Source organism: Colius striatus, chromosome 6 (genome assembly GCF_028858725.1).
Source record: "Colius striatus isolate bColStr4 chromosome 6, bColStr4.1.hap1, whole genome shotgun sequence".
In the NCBI taxonomy this organism is placed as follows: Eukaryota; Metazoa; Chordata; class Aves; order Coliiformes; family Coliidae; genus Colius; species Colius striatus.
The window spans coordinates 21,256,105-21,274,819 of record NC_084764.1 but is presented as its reverse complement, the minus strand read 5'-3'; the positions used below and the strand labels follow the sequence as shown (position 1 = coordinate 21,274,819).

The window sequence follows — 18,715 nt, the reverse complement described above, 5'->3', positions numbered from 1 at the left end:
TTTTAATGCATCTCAAAGATTGTGTGGAAATAAATAATTACTACTTTTGCTCTGGATTTTTGCATTTTATGGAAACATTTTGTTATTTTTAGTCAAAAGAATTACAACCTGTTCAGCTAACTTATAAAAATTCTGCAGCGAAGAAGACATCTCACTGGAGTTATCTCCCACCAAGCGATGGGTTGGTAGCCAAACCACATCAGAGCCCGATTCACAGGTATCCGCTGGAGTTCCTGCAAGAGCCTCCAAATTGCAATCCCTGTGCTGATGGCCGTGCTACCACTCAGCTAGGGAGCAATGTCAGTTCCAAGCATTCTCTTCACAAAGGGGCTGTTACAGACCCACAGCATCTCAGCACAACTCTGCATACTTAATAATGCCAATTCTGAAGAATGTTAACAAAAATTCCAAACAGCTATGTGCTATACTCTTGAAAAGAGCTTGGAATAGCAAACACATTTTGGAGAAAAAAAGTGACAGAGCAAAGCAGGAAAAGAACACAACAAATATCATTAAATGATACCAAGTAGTACATTTATTTTGGATAGTAAGTCAGCTTCTGACAGTGAGATGGATTAGAATATAGTCTCTGAAGGACAAGGATGGAAGGCAGGCCTGTTCCTGAAGATACTGAATGTTTGTATGGTGCCTAGCACAACCAGGTCCTGTCCTTACCTGGGGGCTCCTAGGTGCTCCAGCAAAACCAACACTTTAGGCTTTAGGAGAATGACTGCATAAACAGTTTTGAAATGGCGTTCCACGACATGGGCTAAATGACACCTAAGCAGCAGACTTCGCCTTTTAAGCTCTGCAAGAGGGAAACTTGGTCCGGTAGGTCTTCTACTCCAGTCCAGGGCTGATTGTCCATCTCCCCCCGTGCTCTGCGCACAGCTAACGCGCCGGCAGTGCGCCCGTCCCACGGCACGGCGGTGAACCTCGGGTAGTGGAGCCCACTTCAGTCTCCACAGATGAGAGGGCGGAAGAAAGAGCAGCTGGTTTCGCCCTCCTCTACACCAATAATGGACTCAGTGTCTGGCAGGTGCAGAGACTCAACACCAAGGCTGGGCTGAGAGTTCATGGACATGAGATTCTTACTATGCACTGTAGATTCTTCCAGCAAACTACTGCCCATTAGAGACTCTAGGATGGAAAATAAGGGTAAACCAAGATTCTCATGAGGTAATGATAAGACAGCAAAAGATACAATCCCTGCCCCCCTTCAAGCCATACGGGCTTCTTCCTTAGACACCTACATTATCCGTTGCTATTCTTTGGGCATCCAGCTCTCCAATGGATAGTAACTCCTATATTTATTGTTTTGAGCCTTAGTATGGTGGGATCTCATGTAGGCTTGGATTTCTCTTTAAATAATTCACATTGCATTAAAAAAACAGGCTGCTTACAACAAGAATAGATAATGAAGGGCACAGATTCCGTGTGAAAAAAAGATACTATAGTCATGTGAATTTTGAAAGCAAAACATTTACCTGCCCCTTGACCACAATGCAGAAATACACCTTTATCTTCTATCCCAGAAAAGAGGAGGGTGTATAATCCACCTCCACCACCAACAGGAACAGTCTTTTATTCCCTCCTGGCTTGTGGTCTTGTCTTTTCAGAACATACACCTTCCCTCCTCTTTGACCATACACCAACTCTTCCCTTCACTCCTCCCCCCCCAGAGCACCCTCCCTTCCTTACCAGGCTGTTCTCGCTCTCTGCCGCCAGCTGTTCCAATCCGGGAGTGGTGTTTTCTCATATGCACATTTCTGCTGCCACTCTGGGAAAACGTCTTCCCACAAATTTGGCACTGATGGGGCTTCACTCCTTGAAGCAGAAGGGGGAAAAATATCCCAACAATTACCACACTGGGAACAAAGACTGCATCCTCCAAGAAGACGACAGTACTATTTTGAAATGGCTGTTGTCACCACTGGTGTTAATTATCAGTAAAAAAAAAACACGAGGAATATTCCTGGAGAGCAGTAAGCTTCAAGAACAGAAGAGCTTTAGATATCAGTGTTGTCAGTTGCTGGCAAACTCAAGCCTGAAGAGTAACATGAAGTCTGACTTATGAGAGGCAACAAGTTATCTGGATTCTTACCCAGTGACATGGAGATACTTGACACCTCATATCTTGAATAAAATGACCAAAAGCAAGAAAGCAGAGGCAAGGAAGCTACCTCCTGCTATCACACAACAAAGTGCAGCACCTGGTTTACGTTACTGAGAAGAGACTAAACGATGACTTGTCACTGTGAAAGGATTTCCATTTTACAGAGCAGTCTATCATTTTCACAATAACAACAATTATGATCGATGTCTTTACGCGTGAGCTCAATAACATGGAAGCCAAGGAGACAGGAAAGAAAAAGTATGGAGAAATCGGGTAGTCCCAAAAGTTACCACCCCAGTAAAATCTCCCCATGCCCAAACATGACATTCATCAGAATAGAAGGCAGATGCTTTGAGACATTGTGAAATACATTTCCATCTAATGTTTTGTTCAATTAAGAGTACGTATGATTAAATAAAGGAAAATGGAAAGGAAAACACTACCTACAGCTGAAACTCATTCATGAGAGATTTCAAATGCAAAAGGCTTTAATATAGAGAAATGCTAGATTATCTCTTTTAAATAAGAAAATGGCAGCTACGAAACAGATATCCAACTTCATGACAATTTATGAACAATTTAAAAAAATTAAAGCAAAAAAATGAATTTGAATTTCGAAACAGAAAAGACGGGTCACAGAACGTCAGATGCAGGCTCTTACCTGAGTGGACAACCAAATGCTTCCGAAGGCTGGAGTATTCAGCAAAGGAGCGACCACATCCCTGTGCCTCACACAGAAAGGGTTTTTCCCCTACAAATGAAAAGTAAGTTCTTAGATTTTGGGATCACAATCTGACTGTCCTGAGAACAGCCTGGAGAGCTCTATCCCATTCTCCCTTTCGGCCTTACGTGCAACAAAGTTGAACAGAAATTACACATATGCTTCCTAAGGCTTGTAAGCATTCTCTTCATCAGCTTTGAAGAGAACACTGACATTTGTTCTGAAATATTCTTAGATCATTATTCACTGAAAGCAAAGCAAGGGCCCACTGTTTCTAAATAGATCTTCCAAGTATATAAATACCAAAAGACTAACGTAAAAGTACCTGGACTATGACATATTTTCTATATGCAGTTTTTAACAACCAGCTCTCTGCTTCACATACTCCCAGGATCCTGCTCCCTTTCTGCCTCAGTGCCAAAAATGCCATTAACTGTATCTCCTTTCATATCAGACTCTACACTTTATTTCAGATGATGCTGAACTTGCCCAAACCTCATGAGTGATGTGCCAGTCATTTATATTTACATGTGGAGGAACAGTATTTCAAGGCACAATTTGTTCTCTTAGGCTGAGATTTGTTATTTTTATAAACCTTCACAGCTATTTCTGTATTTTTCTACATAACGATAAATTGGGAGGTGACTACATTAATGCAATGCAATACAATTCATCTGTTCTAAGCATCTTAACAAAGACTTAAATAAAACTAGATAACTTTTGCTTGCAACATACCACTAAAGAACTCAATATACCATATTTAACACTGTGATTTCAAGTCCTTAACTAAATTACTGTATCAGAGCACCAGCAAGTCCACAGGAGACAAAGCAACCTATTTTAGCTATTTTGCTAATAGATGCGTAGTTCTAACAGAGTAAACTTGGTTTTAATGTTGTTTCTGCTGTGATTTTGCCTTTAGAAGTTCTCTCCCTATAGTTAATTTCTCAGCTTCTTATCTAGTATAGCATCAAACAGATCTGAGCAAAAGGATCCACAAAGCATGTTTTGATTGGTATTACAAAGCTGAAATATGCAGCAGATTCTTAAAACACTGACTCTAGCTTCTGGCTTGTTATAAATATATAAAACTTGGAAAGAAAGAAGAAAAACTACCATTGACAAAAATAACAGTACATAGTTCCATCTATAAGAAAGCTTGGATCTATTTCCACCTGCAGTTTTATAACACCTTTGGTCCGATCAAACTTTTACTTGCACATTATCAATTTGCAGTTAAGAAAGTTCTTATTTACTCCTCCAGAAGGTACTGCTCTGTGGGCTGCAGAACACTCTATCATGAAGGATTGTGCATGTATTTGTAACTGCTGTTACTACATATGAAACATTTTATTATTGGTATATATAATTTCTAACTACCTCCCAACATCTGCCCCCAAACCACTTGTTCTAGCTAGACTGCAAATTCTTTAAAATAGCAATATTTTCCCCTGCGCACGTACAAACCAAACACCATACGCTCATGTTGAAGCGAGGCAGAAGGCATAAGCAGCTGCTGGTGGCCCACACAATCTGCCACTGCATTTTCCTAGAGAGGCCTTGTGCTGTCACAGTTCTCAAGGTTATTTTGAAACACTAACCAACTGTAATGCCATGCTACCCTTCCAGCCCATCAGGGAATCTGTTCTGAGAGACTTGCACTGGGCCATTCGTGGGCCAAGTGGTGTGATAACCCTGAGCCTTAAAAACCCCAACCAACCAAATAAACTACTCCACCAGAATATTCACTAGGAACTTTGCTATTAAATTGTTGTGTGCCTCTCTGAAACAACTTTCTAAGATAAAAACACCTAAAGAACTTTATGCAGTTGTCAAGACTTTGGCTGGTACATCAACTAAAAATATCAACAAGGCAGGATCAAATTCTCCACAGGAGACAGCATAAACAAACCATGTATAAAGTACAGCACTATGAAATAATGGTTCTTGCTTTATTTTACATTAAAAACTGAGCATGAGTTAAGAGTACATAGGCTCCAGCAAATGGTTACATCCCAAAAACCTCTCTGGAGGTTTTCAAAACCCACCTGGACATGTTCCTGTGTGACCTGATCTAGGTGGATCTGCTTTGGCAGGGAGGTTGGTCTAAATAATCTCTAAAGGTACCTTCCAACCCTACCATTCTGTGACTTGGTGAATTAGCACAAACCCAGAGCAGCTCGCATGCCAAAATGCTTTTTGCTACACATTCCACTGGATTCCTCATTTTCCTAAATTTCCCAAATGCAATCATTCTCCAAGCAGCATAGGTAACATGCCAACAGAGCTACGACCATGTCCACCAGGGCTCCACACCGGAGGAACATCTCAGCTCTTGTGCCTTTCAGCAATTCAAAATAGCTTCTTTATAAAAAGCAATTACAGCAGCCGTGTTCACTAAGTGTTCCCTTGGGAACAGTCTAGTTTCTCCCCAAAACAACATGCCCCCACCCTGCTCCATCAAACAACTTGAAGAAGTGAAGGGAATCTTCAGAGCATTGATCTAAGCAGAGTCCAGCAGCAGCATACAGTATTTGAAGGGTGAAAACCCGTGTGACATTACATGGCATAGTAAAGGGGGTAAGCAGTTGATTAATTTGACCTATAGATCAATGTGAATTGATAGAAAAGGAACATTAATGATGGGCAGAGGTAAACAACACAATATTGTCACAAGTTGCAGGAGAGAGGAGAAAGTGGTTTATTCCTCAGTAAAGATCCCACCTCTGCAGAACACAAACAGATGAGGTCTAAAACACACCAGTGTGAATTCGTAGGTGGTTCTTCAGATTCCCAGCTGTCGTGAACTGTTTCCCACAGCCCAGCTCTGTGCACACAAAGGGTTTTTCACCATTGTGAGTTCTCATGTGCACCTTCAGCCTCTGCAAGACATAGAAACTTTTTCCACAGCCTTCTGCTGGGCAGGTGAAGGAGCGGTCATTCCTGGAAAGCAACAAACCAGCTGTTTCATGACCAGCTACTGCAACATTTTTTCATAAACACTTGACTTTTTCTTTTTTTTTTATTAAATGAGAGACAGAAGTATTTAAACCCAAATTAATTACATCAGAAAATGGAGAAACTCAACCAAAGAAACCAAGTTAGTCCTAAGGAACCAGAGTCTGGATGATCCACTGGAAGAATGTGTTCAGGCAATACCTTTTCATCATATTACTTTGCATATTCCCTGCTCAGTGCAACAGATTATATAGGACTGTGGCAGAACTTTAGTCACTAGATATTACCTTGCATATTCCCTGCCCAGTGAAACAGATTATATAGGACTGTGGCAGAACTTTAGTCACTAGAGGGTCAAAGATACACACAACATATGCAATTACTGCTGGCCCTGTTCTTAGGGCAGGACTATGGGTTCACTTCTACTGGAGTCCTTCCCAGTTTTTAAGCTTCCTGTCTACTATTTACCTTAGAGACTGACCATTTCTTAGCTAAAAAAGAATAGTAGGGTCATTTGTTGGAGCAAGCAACTTTGTTTAAGGAGATATAAGAATACCATGGCATCCTAAAAGTTCTAATGTTCAATATACCAGAGAAGTGACAGTGACGCTCTTTACTGAGCACCTGTTAAAATACAAAATATACAACAATATACAAACACAAATATACAACACTAACAAGCACCTGCAAAAATAATCTACACCTGGTCAAAGTGTTTCAAGAAAAGTGACCTAAAGTAAGCAACAGGCCTAGAATTTATAAGTGTAATACCACGTTTCGACAGCTTGTAGATGTCAAAAACTAACATCCCAAGCACAGAGCAGAATTTTTCATAGTCATGACCACATACAGCTTTACTCTGCTCACCGGTGGGTTTTCAGATGATACTTGAAGTGAGCTGGCCACACAAACGTCCGATCACAGCCCTCAACTGTGCACTTGAGCTTCCTTTCCATGCGAGATAAATGAGGAATAGGGCTAGAGTCTTTTGCCTGCCCATCTCCTGAGCAAAGATGAACGTTTTCCCCTGGAAGAAAAAGCCCACCAAAGTCTAAAAAAGATACAGCTTACTATAATGTGTCAAATTTAATAGATGAAGCCAGTATTATGTAGGATACAGGGCTGTAAAGCAACTATATTCCTGGCTAATAATTGTTTACTATGTCCTACGTGCTGCTGCCAAGCCAATAACAGAGATGAGACACAGATTTGCAAACTTTACCAGATCTATAAACTGTTACCAACAAGCCATCTGTATGAGATCATCTGCTACCAAATAAGGCTTATCACATGAAGAACAGAAAGCCAATGTGCTAAAAAAAATGTAAAAATGGTCTATCAGTATCAACCAACCAATTTAAAGTATGATCCAGGTCACTCTCTTTAGAAGAACACTTCCACTAAAAAAAAAAAATACTGCTCTTGTTTGCAATTATTTATTAAAATAAGTCACAAAGCGCGTGGCTAAATCCAATTATGTATTGCCCTGGTTTCAGCTGGGAGAGAGCTAATTTTCTTCCCAGTAGCTGGAACAAGGCTGTGTTCTGGATTTGTGCTGAGGACAGCACTGGTAACAAAGGAATGTTTTGGTTGTTGCCGAGCAGTGCTCACACAGCATCGAGGCCTTTGCTGCTTCTCATCCTGCCCTGCCAGTGAGTGGGCTGGGGGGGCAAAAGGAGGTGGGAGGGAACACAGCCAGGACAGCTGATCTCATCTCAACTAGCCAAAGAGCTATTCCATACCACAGAATGTCATGCCCAGTATAGAAACTGGGGGAACTTGACAGGGAGGAGCACACTGGGCATCACTTTGCTGTTTGTTCTTGGCTTTTACGTTTCTTTTTTTTTTAATATTCCTTTCCATTACAACTATTATTATACATTTTGTTGTTACTATTGTTGTTATTGGTATTATATTTTATGTTATTTTAGTTAGTACATTGTTCTTATCTCAACCCACAGGTTTAACTTTTTCCTGATTGTCCTCCCCACCCTAAGGGCCTGCATGGTGCTCAGCTGCTGGCTGGGGTTAAACCACGACATGTATTCTACAGAATGTTAATCTCCAAACCCAGTGGACCTAACAAGAAAGTACAGATTACGGTACGCTCTAAAACCAGACACTTGAAAGTGAAAATTAAAGTTGAAATACAGGCAACTGCAGTCAGAAAGAAGTCTTTATACCTACCAAAGAACAAGGAGACTATAATGGAACTGATGGCTCCACTACATTTCATTCTCTGAGAAAACATGAGGAGCCTATTTATATTGCAGAAAAAAATACACGACTGTTCTGTTTAATTCTGTTACTGATGATTCAAACATGTCAGAATAGATTAAAAGCAAGAGAGAGTGAAAGAAAGGAAGACATTTGCTTAAAACAAGGGGCCCCATATGGAACATTCAACTTTTGAGCTGAAATCCAGAGATTCCCTACCATTATTGCTTGCTTTGGCATTCTTAGCGAGCTGTGCCCGAGTGGCAGCGATTAAACTGTCATGGGCCAATTCTTGCACTCGTAGGAACCATGGGGTACTGCTGTCTGTGCTATCATGAGAGAGAAAGTCATTCCCCGAATCTTCTGCTTCATCTTGAACAAACACCAAGTGCTCTGCTGGAGACCCCAGCCCTAGAAAAAAAGACAAGGTCATGAAACAGGAGGATAAAGTACTAAGAGGGAAACTGCTTTTATTTCTCAGAGGCTAGTGTTCATGGCATAGATGCAATAGCTGTGTTAAAAAGGTCTTTACTGACCTCCACATTGTAGAAAGCTGTTGATGATAAAAGGCTCCTGAAATATCCAATAATGCCCACCAAATTTTGTGATCTTTCTCCTTCATAAACAGCATGCACAGAGCTGTAATTGTACTTCCTGCACTCTGCCGTCTGAGACATATCCAGCCAGATGATAAACAGAGCAAGAATTACCTGCTCTTGTTAGGTTGAGAAGAATAAATGAAGTGCTGTCACTGGGCTGGAGGTCTTGCAATAAACTGGAAGTCTCTGGAGTTGACAGAAGTTCAGATGGTTTCTGTACATTCTGTGCCCTTGTTTCCTCTCCATCAGGGCCCACATTTACCTGGAGACTTCTCAAGACAGCAGATGAAGAAACATCTTTGGAAGAATTAGTGTGACTTGGAGAAGTGAGATCTCTTTCATCATCTAGTGAAGAAAGTGAAAGCAGAGTAAAAAAAAAAATACAAATACACTATGACTAAAAGATCCCTATCAAGTTATTTTTCTAGAAAAAAATCCACCAGAATTTGAGCGAGTTTGGAAGAGGAAGGCATTTTCTAACTAGTCAGACTCACTGCTAACTGAGTTTCAGTCAACCTTCTGAAGGCGTTCCTCCATCCCTGGAATGCCTCATCAGCATGAGGCAGTGGCCTACAGCGGTGCACTAACAGCTAGATGAAGGGCACAAGCTTGCAAAAATCTGCTGGATAGATCTTACCTGGCAACATGAGTCTGTTGCATTCTGAGGTCTCAGTTACAGGAAGGAGAGAAAGACAGGTGATGTCTTTTGGTTCAGATTCCACCAGCCCTTGCCCCAGTGGAATAGAAGTATTCTGAACAAACTGAACCAGCAGCTGAAAAAAAGATACTGGGGATTAGATCAAAGGCAACACAAATCATTAAAAAAGGTACTAAACCCAATCCATTACTCCTCACTGTCTTGTAAGAGACACTGGACATAATCTCATTAATACACATAAAAGTAAATGGAAGTTTTTCAGTTTATGTTAATGACAAAGAAGGAATTGTTTGTATTTGTCCTCTCTGAAGTACCTAGAAAATTCTTGTCTCCTTAATGTAAGATAAACAGCTCTGGATCCTTGTGGACTGCTCTGAAGGTTACTTTGGCTGTATTTATTTTTCATTTATCTTTTACCAAGAAAAATTTTACTGACAAAGGCTATGTTTTAAGGCACATATTAATTTCTAATTCATCTTTTACCACTTGATACTTTACTAGGCTCTAACTTTCCAAAAAAAAAATGTTTTCCATGCTCAGCCTTTGGCACAGGTATTTTTAAAAATCATTGTCTTTAAATACTTGATTGAAAGAAAGCTGCCCTTTCTTAAAACTTAAAAAAAAAAGAAAAAGGCAGTAAGCAACAGATTAATTGCAAAGACATATAGCTAATGGCTGTTCAAATAGACAGATAATGATCTGGAGGAACAAGGCTGGGACAACAAGGGGGGGAAACGGTCTTATCCATCCATATCAGCTACTCTTAGTCACCATAGATGAGCAATTAAAGTCACCGTCCTTAGTGTGAAACCCACTCACTTCAACAGAAGAAACCCTCTCCAGAATGCTATGCAAAATAGTTTGGAAGGGGGTATTGCATAAAGAGGTATAGGGTTTACACTGGGAGCGTTTCCTGGGAAGGACTTTGGGACTGAACATGAGATTTGGGGAATTGTACACAATTGATTACATATTGTTTAACTGAAAGGTAGATCAGGGCAGAGCAAACACAGGAAAATGGAGGGGGAGGATAAAAACAGTCCATTACATACAAGCAAGGTCAATGCAGATGTCTGGCACAGCCTAACCATGGCAGTCCATCCTATTGTCTTATGAAACTCCATTTCTAAAATTTCCTGTGTGATCCTGCTCTCTAACTTGTGTGTGTGTGATACCCTAGTGAACTCCAAGCCACACTAGTTGGCAAGCAGAAAGAGAGTGTGGGGATATATCTTGGGAGAAGCCCATGAAGGTTTTCTCCAGGCAGCAACCGTTGGAAACGAAATTAGGCACTTTGTGCTGCCTGCTTATGTGGGCAAAGCTCCCTGTGTTAATCTGTTTGGCACCAGTCACATCTGTACAGTGGGTATGTAAGTGTATGCATCTATTTCAAAATTGTACTAAACCTCACTAGTGGCTGGATCTAAGATCAGAAAAAGAGAGCAGTCCTCATCTCAATAGGCCCAGGATGTGTGAGGCACCCAGGTCTCTCAGTGCAGCAGACTTACTTATCCTTAACATCAGTCAGTCCTGGCAATGCAAAAGTTACTTCTGGCTAACGCCTATAAATATTGAGTTATAGGAAAAAAGGAATCTAACATTTAAAAAGGGACCAGAAGTCAAAGCCTTTCCTCATCCCTGAAAGACTTCCCATATTTAAGCAACTTAAGAGTAGCAAAGCATGTCCCTTGTTCACTCATTCTGTCCCTTCACCAGTATCCCAAGCTTTTATCAGACTACAGGACTCTACCTCCACATCACAGACACAGAAATGAGACTCTTTTTTCCATTACCAGTGCCACGGCAGTCCGCAATAAAATATTCTGATTTAACAAAGGAAGGCTGATGAGACTTAGGGGATAACACAGCCCAACTTTTGCAATGGATTGACCTAATTCTTCTGTGAACTTTACAAGCTTTTTTAACAAACACAGTTTCACATCACCTCCCTGTATGGAATTAAATATCCAGAGACCCGAATGACTGAAAAAGGGGTCAGTTGTAACAGATTCAGATACATACTCCACATTTCAGAGAAAATGCCCCTCAAAAATAACTGATTGAATCTATTTATTTGTCTAAGTTCTGTCAAACAGACATATTCCTATATTCACAAATATTCTGAAAGAGAAGAAAGCAATATGGAAAATAACAACACATCAAAAACTTAACCCTCAAGTCACTGTTCCTTATCTCTAGGAAACTCCTTGACATAAATATCCTGCATTCTGCTGCCACCTAGCAAACAACTGTATGCAAGGGACTTTCTTTGTCTTTGGCGTCTAGAAGGAAATTCTACAAGATAGTTATTCAAAAGTGATTGTCCTCATAGTTACATGTTTTAACATGCACTCAAGCAGAGCCCCCAAGGAGTTGTCTGTGCAGCGAGATGATTCATCAGTGTTAAAAGAAACAGTAAAAAAAGCACGATATATCCATGGTATATTTGTGATTAAAACCTAACAGACGCTAATAATTTGATTCTTCTTTTGTGTTGTGATTGCCTTAGTATTTCTTTAGCAGATTCTACAAACTCTGTAGCCTTTAACCCTCTCCTGTATGAGAACAAAGTTAATTTCATCAAAAAAAATGCCCTGATTTCTCTATACTTATTTCTTCTCATGAAAACACTGGAAATACTGATGCTTTCTCAAACAGTTTTACCTCCAACAGTTACTGCTATCAGAGCCAAGAAGCCTTAATTGCCCCAAGATGTCTCAAATAGGGCCCCCTCCCCCCCATTCCATCTGCCAGGAGACTTCACTTAAGCTCAGCCTGTGCTCTCTAGTCTTTTCCTGAGCTGTGTTGTAGCCCTGTCTCCTGGATGGGCCTCAGACTTCTACTTCATCAGTGCCTCCAGATCCATCTCCTGCTACTCCGGATTGGACTCTCTGGATAAACCCTGGAGCTGGTTCACTGCTTTGCCTAGGCCAGGGCTACAGCTGGACCCTGTTGCCAGCCCCGCGTATGCTGGCCATGCTCCAGCACTGCAGTACTGTGCCCTGGTCAGCAAGGACACCCCAGGCTGGCAACAGCCCTGGCTCCCAGCTCACCCTCCCTTTGGTGCAGTCTGTACTCACTAATTATGAAGGTAAAAATTAAGTCTTGAATTCATTCAGATGGCAATATGCCACTACAACTAGGCCACAAGCCAGACTGCAGCTTGAAAGCTTAGCATTTTTTCCTCTTTGGTATAAGATTATCCAGACACCTTAGTTAGAAGAGAGAATTATTTCTATGTTGTCAACAAAATACCTAGGCAATAGGAGACAGTCCACCCCACGAGGCCATGCACTCTAATTTAAGATTAAAAAACAGAGAAAAGAGGGGTAAAAAGAAAGTTAGGAATAACATAAGAGTGAGGCAACCAGAACAAAGAACTAGGACCAAAAAAAAGTGAGCAGTGAGACAGTTCTAAACTACTGGACTGTATCTCATTTAACAGCTGTCTGTTATCCTTGCTGCTGCCTACTCCACCATGAAACACTAGTTTTATGGATTCTTCTATTTTTACACAAAAAGCCTTAGATAAAACTTTTCTCCTACAATAGCTTTGTTTCAAACCCACACAGTAACATTAAGCCACTAGGGAAAAGCAAAACGCAGCAGCCACAGAGGCTCAGAAGAGAAGAGATACTTTTAATTTTCTTTGTAAAGTACTAACAAGCTAGAACAGAGAATTGAAAACAGGAAAAACAAGCAAAAGGAAACAAAAGGACATGAATCATTATCATTATCAAAGTTTGGAATAAGAAACCTCGAAGCTTCCCATAAACTAAAGCAATCCATTCACCAACTCTTCATCAAATAATTCAGAGGAAAAAAAAATCTCATGGGACAGTTGTATCTTGATAGTTAAGTACTTTTACAAATCTTCCTTCCTGTTCAAATTCAATGAATACCTTCATGACAACTGCAGCAACTGGGAAAAAAAAATCATCACAAATACTGTGTCACGTTTCTTAAGTTTAATTTGGTTTTCAGCTGAAAACAAATTGCAAATTGTAAGGGTATCTGGTAATTTGCTAGTCAGCATGAAAGAGGAAGAGGTGATCAATTACATCTACAGATACATAGAGTACAAAATTGTAGATCAGAGAGAGTAACAAAGACCAGAACTCATGGGACACTGATGCATGGGCCTTACAGGAACTTGAACATGACCTTGAAGAAATTCAACCACAATCTTTGTAATAAATAGGAACAAGATTATCATGACTTAGCAGAACACATCTCATAAGCAAGAGCAAACTTCTTATGGGATATGGGGAAAGTTCTAGGACTGGGTAAAACTTATTAAGATGTCTTAAAAGGAGGCTGTGGGAATGTGGAAAAACTTGTGGATGATTAGGGGAAGGGTTAAACATGGGGAAAGGGTGGGATTAAGGTGGACAGGAGAACTACCACCATGGGGAACAGGAAGGAGGTGGAGAATAATCTAGCATACATTAGCAGCCTGCAGGTCAGTACACTGCTCTGGATCTGCCTCATCACTGGGGTCCATCCTGTCTTCTCAAATGCTGTTTGCTCCTAAATAGTTTCCAACTATGCTCATCTAGTTAACTTGATGTAGGACTAGCCTGGGAGTAGGAGGAAACCACAATCTGGAAACTCAAGATCCTGGCCAGAGGCTGGATTAAAAAGCCCAGGACCTGAAGATGGATAGTGAAAGGACTAAACGTTTGGCAGAGACAAAGACAGATGCATGACTCTGAATATGCACATCAGCTGAGTGAGGACATGTGCATGATATGGTGGCAAATTTAAAGGCTGGTTACCTGATGAACACAGACAGGATTAGACCATCTGTTCCATGTGAGTACTACCTGTGTTTGTGGGTGCCTGTAAAAGCAGTGTCCTGCCATGTATTTACAGTCATACATGTTGATTCTGAAAATACAGCCCAAGTGCTAGAATCTGTAACCAAGCAGATAGAACACCCTGGGGCACCTGAACAGAAACTGATCATACAGAATATTAACAGAACACAAAAGGAACAACAAGAGGTGTGAAGTGGCTTTACGCTATAGCCAAGATATCCCTTGGATTTTGAAACAAATTTTGATATTAACTACAAAAGGATATCCTTGATTTCAGAGATTCAAACTTCATGGGCTTGTTGTGAGTCATACAGAGAAAATCTATAAGCTTTGGAGGGACAAAACAAGCAAAGTTCATCTGCATCTTGCTTTTTTTTTCCTGACTCTAGCACACCACTTTCTTGAATATGCTCTTTTACTCTTCCTGCAGAAAACCCACATAATTCTAAAATTACAGTAAGTAAAGTAGATAGTGTATGTACTAAAAATGTAAACTATTTCTTGGCTCTTGTCACTAAACAAATGATTGTCATCCCTGATGGTCAACAAGAGATGGTTGGACGGGAGGATCACAGGATCTATTGGTGCAAGGAGTGCAGAATGCTTGTGTTACCAAGAGGCTTGCACAACATACCCAACCTGAGGGGCAGGAGAAGAGAAAAACAATGAAAAATCTCTTTAAAGAACTGGGAGTCTCTCCTGCAGATCCTTAAAAAAAACCCAAATACAACATAACACTACAGAAACAAATGAAAATAGGGGCATCTGAGATGGAACAGATTGAAGTTCGTATGCCATAACAGACCCCCTTCGCCAGATAACTCAGAAGTCAAGAAGTGTCAGGCAGCTGCTTTGGTTGAGGTGGGGTGTCTGGGAGGGACAGGGGAAGAAGATTCTTCAGTACTCATGGTCAGATCTATGCTCCTGCTTAGACTAGACTAGATTCTCACAGCAGCGGGGACTATGTTTTTAATCAATGCCACTTCTGTGCTAAATTTAACCAGTGAATCACTACAAAATAAAGAGGTCAAAGGAACATCTAGTAGAAGAGGGGAAGGGAAAGGAGGGGTTGAAACTGAAGGGTATGGAGGAGAGAAACTAGGATTAATTCACAGGAATCTCTTCTTGTGAGGTGCTGACAAGGAGAGAAAGGAGAGGTTAAAATACCTCTTCTCCACTTCTTTTTTCAATAGTCAGTTCACTCATTGTGTGCTACTCTTGACAGCAGAAAGCACTCTGCAGTGGACCTCTCTGTAATGGAGGTGACTGGCAATATTTGCATTGTTACAAATCACACTGCAAGCTTAAAGCATGGGAAATACAGATCTTATCAGTTCTCCAGGAATGCTGGTAATACAGCTGTGGAGGCTAAGTCCAGAAGAAAAAGCAAATCAATCTACTTGTACAAACTATCTCCAAGCAACTTTGTAACTTCCTATGAAAGGACAATTCACCTCTACTCAAGTAGTAAATATTTACTGGCACATTGGTGGCTTCTCTACAGATAAAACCAGTACCAAAGAAGCATATGCAATCCATCCATAGTAACTTGATTAATTTCTAGCTGATACAGAAATAGTTAGATACCAATTAAAAGCTCTCTCACATGGCAGGGGATACAAAAATATATCTTTAAGAATTATGGTGCCATAGCTCACCAGAGGATATAAAATCACGACTGACTTTCAGAGATACTTGACCTGCTATTTGAGAAAGGTGTAAAAAGGGTATCTAGTGGTTTCCCATCAAAAGAGTAGAAAATAGTACTATCTTAGCACTCAGTTTCACGGTCAGACCAGAAAGAGGCTTTGGTAATCCACAATGCAAATGAATCCCAGTTTGTAGCATAAAATAGCCTTGATCAAGATTGGGGAATGTGATAGAAGACAGAATCTATGGAAACGATGCCCTCTGCAACCACTGTAGCTTTCATGCATCAGGCCTGTTCCTACTAGAGAATGGCCAACTCCATTCTGGGCTTGCTGGGAGGAAATGCAACTCTGCTATGGAGAAAGAGGACTATTATGTAAATGTGCCGAATTAACAAATACCTTCCTGAAGTCCAGAAAAGACATGGCCCACTTGCAGCTCCTACTTGAGGAACATGGGAAGAAACATTCCAACTATCCCGGTCCTCGGCTGTCAGAAATAATCTATGGGAATCCACTCGTAGACTGAAGTAACAAATTCCCCACCTTATCATTCAGAACTGGGAGAAAAATTGTCAGGTGTGAGATATCAGCGACAAGGCAAGAGAAAGGATCTCCTTGCAGCTCATGCTGGGCCAACTCAGGGCTACTATGAATTTGCACCTATTTTTCCTGAATAGTGGTTTGGCTGCCTGATTAAGAAACAAAGATCTTACCAAATACCTGGGCTGGGAGGAATTACCAGCATGGAACCATCGCTCTCTTCCTTGTACTGGTTTAAAATAACTGTTTACTGTATATGGTCAGAAAATGGATAGAAACAGAAGACTGAATAGAAACAATACAATTTAAAGGTGCAAACTTCCCCAAAATATATTGGACAGCAGCACCAAGTCCTCTGCTCTAAGATGCCTTCTGAAAAGGTAAAGCCGAGAAGCGTGCGGACACCAAGCAATACAGTTCCCTCCGCTTTTAAGTGGGGGGATGCACAGATGGTTGCCTGCTGACCATTCCTCTAAAGCGTAAAGGCAGCAAGCAAGCAGAGTAACACACTGAATACACTGAGACACTTGTGTTGGATATAAGAAACTACAGACTGTCCTATGTAGCAAATTACAGAGTAACAAAGATCAGAATGCCTCAGGGGCTGATCAACAGGCCACTGCTGAAGTGAGATCTTGAAGAGGTTCAATTAGAACTTTTGTAACTGTTAAGAAATAAAAATTGTCTGAATGGGTCTCACAGGAAAGCCCAAATTTATTATCTGATGTAACAGGAACTGCAGGATGGGTAAAACATATCACAGAGGGAGGATCAGAAGAGGAATAAGGTGGGCACACAAAGAAGGAACCTATGGGTAGTTTGGGGCAAGAGGAGACTCCAATCACATATTTGCTGTCTGCTGGTCAGTACACTGCTGTGTCTGACCACTGCAGTCCCTTCTGGCTACTTAGTAAGCATGTTACTAAATATTCTACCCATGAGTAAGTGCACTGCTAGTAAACTTCTAGTTGAGCAACAGGTGAGGAGGCAGCAACCATAGTCTGGAAAAAAAACCCCCAAGATTCCAGCCAAAAACTGGCTAAAAAGCCATGGGTCTGGGCACAGATAGCAGAAAGACTTTAGGCCTGGCAGACACCAGAGACATCTGTGAATGTGAGTACACACAAGAGATGAGTGATGAGAGTATAGATACATTCCACTAACAAACTTTGCTGTTCTTTATGCTGTTTGTGTTTACCTCTTAAACATACGTTTAATCTGTTAATCTGTTAATCTGTTGGTGGCCAGCTATGCATGCACTTGTGTACAGACACACACATCACTGCAATTCACGTGCAGCTGTGCTACAGATCAAACCTGGGAACCATCGAGCAGCCTCACACAGAGCAACCAGGATCCCCTGTGGGCTGCTGCCCACCACTCTGCCACCCACTTCAGGGGAACACCAGGGCTTTAAAAAACAGAACTAGGTGATGCTAACAGAATAATCCAAACTTGCCAAAAGCAAGTAAAGTCAATTTGGTTTGAGGGAAAGAAATAGTCAATACAGTAATTTTTTTTTAATTCTTGCAACATAAAGAACATTATAATAGCAAAAAAATAATCATATAACCTGAGAACAGGCAGGAGTGTTCACTGACACCTGAAAGGAAGGGGAAAAAACCCAGCAATAACCTTTAATCTTTTACCATGCAAATCAAAATAATGGAAACATTAGAAGATGCCACTGAAAACACTTTCAAGAATTACTAAGTAAGCAGCAAATTAAGTGAACTCATAGTAGGTTTCCCAAGAGCTGCCCATCCACGTTCCTGGAACCAAACCCAGTTTAGCATTGCTCACCTCAGGTTTGGATTCTAACTCATCCGATAACATTGATTCCAGCGTCCGATTCCTGCAGCTGTCCTCAACAAGGCACTGAATGGTTTGTTAGTTCAGAGAGAACAACGCTCCCTGCTTATTCTCATATTTTCCTAAGTGGTAAAACAGTGTGGTGGTCCTCCTGCAAGAAGCTGTGTTGCACAAATATTCAATTTAACCTAAAACAACAAAAAAGGAAATGTAAAGAGAGGAACCATAAAAAGAAAGCAAAGGAGAAAAGAAGCGAGCGGATGTTGCACAGAACTGTAAAATACACTTTGAAGCAGATTCCTGCATTTCTTTTGTCGTTGAGTCCAAAAAAATATGTCCTAACACTGCAAAATTAATTTTCAAAGGCTGTTTATCACGTTTTCTGTGCAATAGCTCATTTTGAAGGGAAGATTGAACAATTTGTTCTGGAAACTTAGGGGAAACTAAAAATCACTACATCGTGCAAGAGACAAGGAGGTTGAATTCCCAGCCTGCAAAACAGCAGAATTATCCAAACTGTTGATTAAAGGCAATCATACACAAAACACTCTTTTCATCACAAAAACCTCCACTTTTCCTGTTTGTTAAGATATTACGGTTCTGATTATGTGAAATACTTTCA

The 18,715-nt window shown here is 40.8% G+C and overlaps 1 protein-coding gene across 4 annotated transcripts in view; it reads right to left on the bottom strand.

Annotated features, from left to right (window-relative positions):
• Positions 1 to 512: 512 nt before the first annotated feature.
• ZNF410 (zinc finger protein 410) overlaps positions 513 to 18,715 on the bottom strand; it is a 20,727-nt gene continuing 2,524 nt past the window's right edge. For all 4 annotated transcript variants that reach the window (XM_061998677.1, XM_061998675.1, XM_061998679.1 and 1 more), the window contains exons 2-10: positions 18,085 to 18,281; positions 9,249 to 9,384; positions 8,723 to 8,956; positions 8,232 to 8,423; positions 6,663 to 6,822; positions 5,599 to 5,780; positions 2,778 to 2,867; positions 1,702 to 1,827; positions 513 to 1,140 (exon numbers count right to left, since the gene is read on the bottom strand). In XM_061998677.1, the coding sequence (XP_061854661.1) occupies positions 956 to 1,140; positions 1,702 to 1,827; positions 2,778 to 2,867; positions 5,599 to 5,780; positions 6,663 to 6,822; positions 8,232 to 8,423; positions 8,723 to 8,956; positions 9,249 to 9,384; positions 18,085 to 18,117 (1,338 nt within the window). In that variant the 5' untranslated portion in view covers positions 18,118 to 18,281 and the 3' untranslated portion in view covers positions 513 to 955. The remainder of the gene's footprint in view (positions 1,141 to 1,701; positions 1,828 to 2,777; positions 2,868 to 5,598; positions 5,781 to 6,662; positions 6,823 to 8,231; positions 8,424 to 8,722; positions 8,957 to 9,248; positions 9,385 to 18,084; positions 18,282 to 18,715) is intronic.